Source organism: Sinocyclocheilus grahami, unplaced genomic scaffold, assembly GCF_001515645.1.
Source record: "Sinocyclocheilus grahami isolate Dianchi unplaced genomic scaffold, SAMN03320097.WGS_v1.1 scaffold885.1, whole genome shotgun sequence".
NCBI classification, from domain to species: Eukaryota; Metazoa; Chordata; class Actinopteri; order Cypriniformes; family Cyprinidae; genus Sinocyclocheilus; species Sinocyclocheilus grahami.
The window spans coordinates 128,848-135,475 of NW_015506064.1; the positions used below are offsets into that span (position 1 = coordinate 128,848).

Below are 6,628 nucleotides of genomic sequence, written 5' to 3' on the forward strand. Positions count from 1 at the left end.
CATTTCACTCCAGTACGGTATGAAGTTAAATGAAATGTGGAGAATGTTAACTGTGACAAGATGATTGACAGGCCAGTTTTCAATGACGATGTCCATTAAAGACGCAATTGTATGACGTGATAGTATGTCCCAAAGCTTGCCTACTCTTCTACTACACACTCAAAAGTGTGTACATTTTCCTCACCAACAAAGTGCATACTTTAAGGGCGTAGAATAAGTAGGCACATTGGGACCCAGCAAGTCACTTGACGCCACCCACTAGATATAAAGTGCAGAAAGAGTCACTGTAAAATACACACTACTAATGCACAGCCTATCTGGAACGCACAGCCAATCATTTTTTAATTCAGTTTTTTATTATAATCATTTAAAGCATAAATTCTAATATGAGGAGACATTAACATTAGCAATACTTTTTGGTGTTTCTTTTGGGATTCTCAAAACACCCATTTATTTGTGTGAATAAATCACAGCACCAAGCACAGAGCTCAAAACAAAAATCAGATTATAATGTGCCATTTTCATCAGGCATTTCATTAGTGTCTGAATGGCAAGTTTACTTAACTGTTTATGCGTAGATTGTGTTCATTAATCAGATCTGCTAAACTCCCTTGAGCTGTGAAGTAAAAAGTCTTTTGGCAGAGGCAGAAAGTCAGCTAGACTTCTGGAGTCTAATTGTAAATTGAATGTTTACATAATCCCCTAAGCATTCACCAGGGCCACTGTGGAAATCACAAAAGCCTTTTGATTAGTGCTGTACCTTTTTATTTCTTGGCATCGTTACAGTGTCTCATCAAAGACTGTTTGGAATGTTCTTGGAGACTAATGGACAAAAACACATCTCGCTACTTAAGTGCGATGAGGAACTCACAGAAGGTTTAGTGCAAGAAATAAAAAAGTAAACCCATACATAAATCAAGAGAAATCCCAGAATTTCCCCCAAGGAGAAACTTTAAAAAGAACAATGAGATACAAACACTTTAATCCTCCCAAGCCAGAAAAACTGAATAATAATCTCGCTTTTGTTTAATTATTCATGGTGATGTGAGTTTTTTTCTCTCTTTAATCTTCTCTGCAAACTGCAACTTGGCTCAAGTGGTTTAAATAGAATCTGTTTAGCTGTGAAAAAACAGTCACGTAATAAAAGGAAACGGAAACACGGCAAGTCTCATGGTGGTTTCACCTCAGAACTAAACATGTGTGCAGCTCGCCTGATTCAACTCAACACTACTGTGCCTTATGGCTTTCTATTCCTATGTGATTTTGATATGGTGTCTCATGTAGGGTTCAAAGCCATTAGGTACAGAGTGGCTTATCAACAGTGGATATAATCAATCCAATATATAGGCTATCCAGATCCAGAGTTCAGGCACAATTGTCTGTTGACTGGACTAACATGGGCTATTAAACAGGACAGGAGAGCTGAGATGTTTCATTTACAAGAAAAACATAATAATGCCTAAATAGATAGCAGTGTTATTGTTTAACTGAGTGTCAGTTTTGAATGTTAAACATGCAATTTGCTGCTCCAGTCTCAGGCTGTCTGGGTGAGCATTGGGGTGATAGTATATTCACATTTGTCCTCCCTTGCATCATGGTTTCCCGGGAGAAGAGATGCATTCATTTGAGAATGAAAAGAGAAAAAAATTAAACAAAAAAAGATGAGAAAGAGAAACACTGAGAGACGGGATGGGGGGAGGGATGTGGGTTATGCATGTTGATGAGCGAATTAATGCCACTAATCTGGGCAACAGGCAAAGCATTGCATTTCCAGAATAGAGAAGCGGAGTGACTCAGAGTTCATCCACTAGGGATGCACCTTAGTGGTGAAATACACAGCATCTGTGCCTGCGCCTGCCAGTGACATGAGGGAGACAGAGCGCAGTTGTGATGCAGGGCACGTTTACTGTTGGCAGATCCTTCTGGACTCTTGAAGCTTATTAAAGTGGCTTGTAGTACACGATAATCCTTTTGCTAGAAGCCCTACGGAGTAATGTATCAGGCAGATATAAGTCTGGTGAAGAACCAAAATGCAGTCTATAGCCAGCATGGAATTGAAAACCTAGTCTGTGAAGAAGAAGAAAATTATTTGCAGTTTGTTGAAAGGCAGTTTTGAAGCAGCTTTTATCTGTAAAATACAGATTATATCATTCAAATTTTTGCCTTGCCAGGGGAAAACTGTAATTGTGGATCTCTGGAATACTTGATTCTTATTGCAGCAATGAATGGTTAAATTATTTTGTATGGCCAATCAACTGGATATTTTACCATGGCAACATACCAGAGGCCCTTTTTGGCATGAAAATGGAAGTTGTGATCAACATTCAATTAAAAAGTACATTGACTTCTGAACAATCTCTTATGAAAATTAACCATGTTTTTTTAGTAAAAGTGTAATAACAATGCTTTTGGCAGATTGATTACCATTTGCATAACCACAGTTCTACTACAAATTTAAACTATGTTTAGTGTAGCAAAACCACGGTTAAAAATGCTTTTTAAAAAAGTGCTAAAAACTTGTTTCCGGGTTTTGGCCTACAAAAATGTCCTCCCTGCAGCAGTTTGCTGTTTTTGATCATTTGACTTTAATGTGCTTATTGGCTATGGAATAGATAATGGACTTTCTTTCGTGAGCTTTACGTCAATCTAAGTAAGACATAATTTCATATCAGTATTTTAAGTTCACGTATTTATTTAGGCCTATTTGGTAAGTATTAGTCTAGTGTGATAAAACAGGATAGCCTAATGTACAGTCAGCAGGTCATTATCACGTTACATATGTTTGATTTAAATCTATTTTATGGTTAAAATACAAAAAAACATGATATTTTTGCAGTTCCCATTTCACTGAAGAAATGGCGGGAAAACTTCCAACCCGTGACGTTGTCATGAATCATCATCAGAGGACTTCTGGTCAGCGCGTGGACGTTGAAATATTTGTTTGCCAACCGCCATAAAACTCCAAAAGAAGAAGAAGAAGAAGAAGAAGAAGACACTGAAATACTAATCAGGTAAAGCGGCTTCACCGTGTACTTTGTCCACAGTAAATCGCACAACAGTTTCTGGCAAGGCGAGTTAGTAAATATAATCGGCTTCATTCATTAATTCACATGTTAAACAAGCCACTTGTTTGCACGCTAATACACATGACCAAAATATACTAGTAGATTTCTAGTTAACATATGTTATTCACCCTAAATATGAATTAATGTCCGTGTATATAGTTTGCCTTGACTTCTCTGTTGATCTAAACGTGGAAATTCGTGTTTGTAGTATTTTTCACGGCCACGCGAACGAGTCGAGGCGTTTCTGAGCTGTTCTCGCATATAAGGAGACCCCTGTGAGCAGCTGCTGGGGGTGACACGGCTGTTGGACACTCAAAACTTAGTGAGCTCACTACTTAGACAGTCTTCTGGAAAATAAAGCCGACGTTTCATTGACCGAACATCGGAAACCTTTTCCTCCGGGCCTGTGCTTTCAAATGCATGGGCTTTCCACACCTGGCATGCCGGTGTTTGTGGAAGACCCCGCTGAGTTCTCCAAAGACAAGCTCATAGCGCATAATGTGGATCTACCTCCACCGGAGAGCAAGAAACACGCTTATGTGGAGCTTTATCGCAAATATGTGAGGACAAACAGCACAGATTTCTCTAGCGATGAAGAGGAGGATCATCTCAGTGGCAGCGTGAGTTTAGCAGCTGTGGAGGTCACGTTATTCATTCCTGAAGACTGTCTTTCTGCCCTTGACAGTGTTTTGATAAGCAAGATGTTTCACATCATGCATACAGAGTTTGAAGGATTCCCCAAAACTTTATATATATATATATATATAAGATTGTGATTGATGGCAGTGGTATTCTGACACTCTGGATTTCAGTGCGGGTCAGTAACAGCATTTAACACTCCATAGTGAACATGCGCTGCTCAAAAACAGCCAGTCAGAGTGTAACTGATGGAATGAAACTGAAGCAGCGGGAATCCGACACGATCAACATGATAAACGGCTCAGCTGATGGACTCGTGCTGTAAATATGCCCGTCAATCCGTTAGGAATCACTAACTAGGTCCTTGTGACCCAGTTGTTGAGCTGCAGCAGACTTTATGCAAACAAACGCAGCCTGAATTACTGATGGTTCAGCAGCGGGACGAACCTCAAAACATCAGCTTGATTTTTATAATAACACTTGTAAACCCAGAAACCCTTGGGGTGAGAAACAGCTGGACATCACGTGTGTTTCACAGTCTTCATGTGCTGATGGTCATCTGCTATTCAGGACTTACTGAATCGCAGTATAGAAAGTCTCTCTCGTCCAGCCTGACGTGACAAACACTTGTGACCATTCAGTCCTGATTTCCCCAACAAATCCACAATCTCTTCTAGAAAAGAAAAACACGAGTCCAGTTCAAAAACTGTTGAAGATACTGATGTGAATGCAAATGTGAACATCACAAACACAAACCTGGATCATTCTCTGACACGGTCACCAGATAAAAAAGGCCATGATCGGACAGCAGCTGTGGAATCATGGGAAAGAATCGGTCCATCACCTCTCTGCCACGGATCCCGCCGGCCCACGATGCCTCAATCCCGCGACTGCCTACCTGAACACAAAACACACGACTTGTAATCTCTGACATGATGTTTAACAGCATCACATTCTAACATTTTCATTTTAATTGACAAAAATAAATAAATAAAATGAAATTTTTTTTTTTTAAAAACTACTTAAAAAAAAAAAAAAAAAAAAACTATAATATTATATCGATCCTAAAATAACATTGTGCATTTAAATGAGTTTGGGAAGAATCTGGATATTTTTTTTATTGTTTAAAAAAAAAAAACTCATGTTGTTACTGTTAACTAAAGCTATTACTTTTTTGGTAACTGAAATAAAGCTAAAAACTTCTAAGAAACAAACTAAAGTACTAAAAAAAAACTAATAACAATAAAGCACATTAAAATCACTAAAGCTTAAAATTAAAATAATAATAAAATAAATACATCAGCATATTCATAAACACTACAACAAATGAAAGAGTGTTTTGAAACGATTCTGTTTCCTTTACAATCAAATAAAAAAAGCACAAATAAATGAAATTAATAAAGCATACAATGTTTAAGTAATTGAGCAGTCTTAGATTATGTTAGATTGAGTAATGTTTTAGTATCTCTGAGATGTACTATTAAAGGTTTTATTAATATTTTGAATTTGTTTTTATTTATTTTTTTTATTTTCAATTCAGCAGACTGTTGTCACTCAATGGCTGGATGTCTAAGTGGTACCCCAGAATAACATAGGTTTCGTAGACAATTGGACAAGTTTTTGGGGCAGACCTAACCTGTTGAAAAGAGATGGTCTTCATCTCTCCTGGGGTGGTGCTGCTCTTCTCTCTAGAAATATGGCACATAGTCTTAGAATTCATACTTGACAAACTGGGGCCCAGGTCAGGAAGCAGACAGACTGGTTAAACCACCCGTCTGCTAGCCGCCTCACATCACAGAAATCAGTTAATTCTCAGCACATAGAGACTCCTCCTCCTAGATGCATACTATCCATCCTAAAAACTATGTGACATTAGAATAAGTGTGTCCCAAAGCATAGTATGTTGAAAAGTGTATGCCAAAAGTCCCCGGATGGTCTACTATTTCAGGTCGATTTTTGAAGTGTGGATCCGTGCACCCTCTAATAGCTAATAATACCCACAATCCATTGCGCTTTGACGAATGATTCGGTTGAGAACTACAAACACGAATAAAAAGCGTTTAAAAAACCACAAACATGGTGGATGTGCGCGACCGACAGTTAAGTAGAGAGGTTTAGATAAAGGGGTTTGAGTTACTAATCAACATTTAACCTGGTAAAAAAATATATATATATATTTATTTAATGTTATCTGTGTTATATTTCATCTGCAACAGCAATGTAAACTTTTATAAACATCTGTTTGGTCGTTAAATTTTAAATGCGTCATTATGCCGAAAATATGAGCAGAGTTCTCCACATAAAGATCTACAGCTGGCAGATCAATGAGCTACTTCATTTCACTCCAGTACGGTATGAAGTTAAATGAAATGTGGAGAATGTTAACTGTGACAAGATGATTGACAGGCCAGTTTTCAATGACGATGTCCATTAAAGACGCAATTGTATGACGTGATAGTATGTCCCAAAGCTTGCCTACTCTTCTACTACACACTCAAAAGTGTGTACATTTTCCTCACCAACAAAGTGCATACTTTAAGGGCGTAGAATAAGTAGGCACATTGGGACCCAGCAAGTCACTTGACGCCACCCACTAGATATAAAGTGCAGAAAGAGTCACTGTAAAATACACACTACTAATGCACAGCCTATCTGGAACGCACAGCCAATCATTTTTTAATTCAGTTTTTTATTATAATCATTTAAAGCATAAATTCTAATATGAGGAGACATTAACATTAGCAATACTTTTTGGTGTTTCTTTTGGGATTCTCAAAACACCCATTTATTTGTGTGAATAAATCACAGCACCAAGCACAGAGCTCAAAACAAAAATCAGATTATAATGTGCCATTTTCATCAGGCATTTCATTAGTGTCTGAATGGCAAGTTTACTTAACTGTTTATGCGTAGATTGTGTTCAT

General features: G+C 37.9%; 1 protein-coding gene across 1 annotated transcript; it reads right to left on the bottom strand.

The window, feature by feature from the left end:
• Nucleotides 1-3,843: 3,843 nt before the first annotated feature.
• LOC107563652 (hemK methyltransferase family member 2-like) lies at nt 3,844-5,364 on the bottom strand. Its single transcript, XM_016248578.1, has 3 exons — nt 5,341-5,364; nt 4,461-4,602; nt 3,844-4,377 (listed from the first exon to the last, which is right to left on the bottom strand). Exons 1-3 carry the CDS (start codon nt 5,362-5,364, stop codon nt 4,271-4,273), a joined length of 273 nt encoding a protein of 90 aa, XP_016104064.1. The 3' UTR covers nt 3,844-4,270.
• Between the last annotated feature and the right edge of the window lie 1,264 nt (nt 5,365-6,628).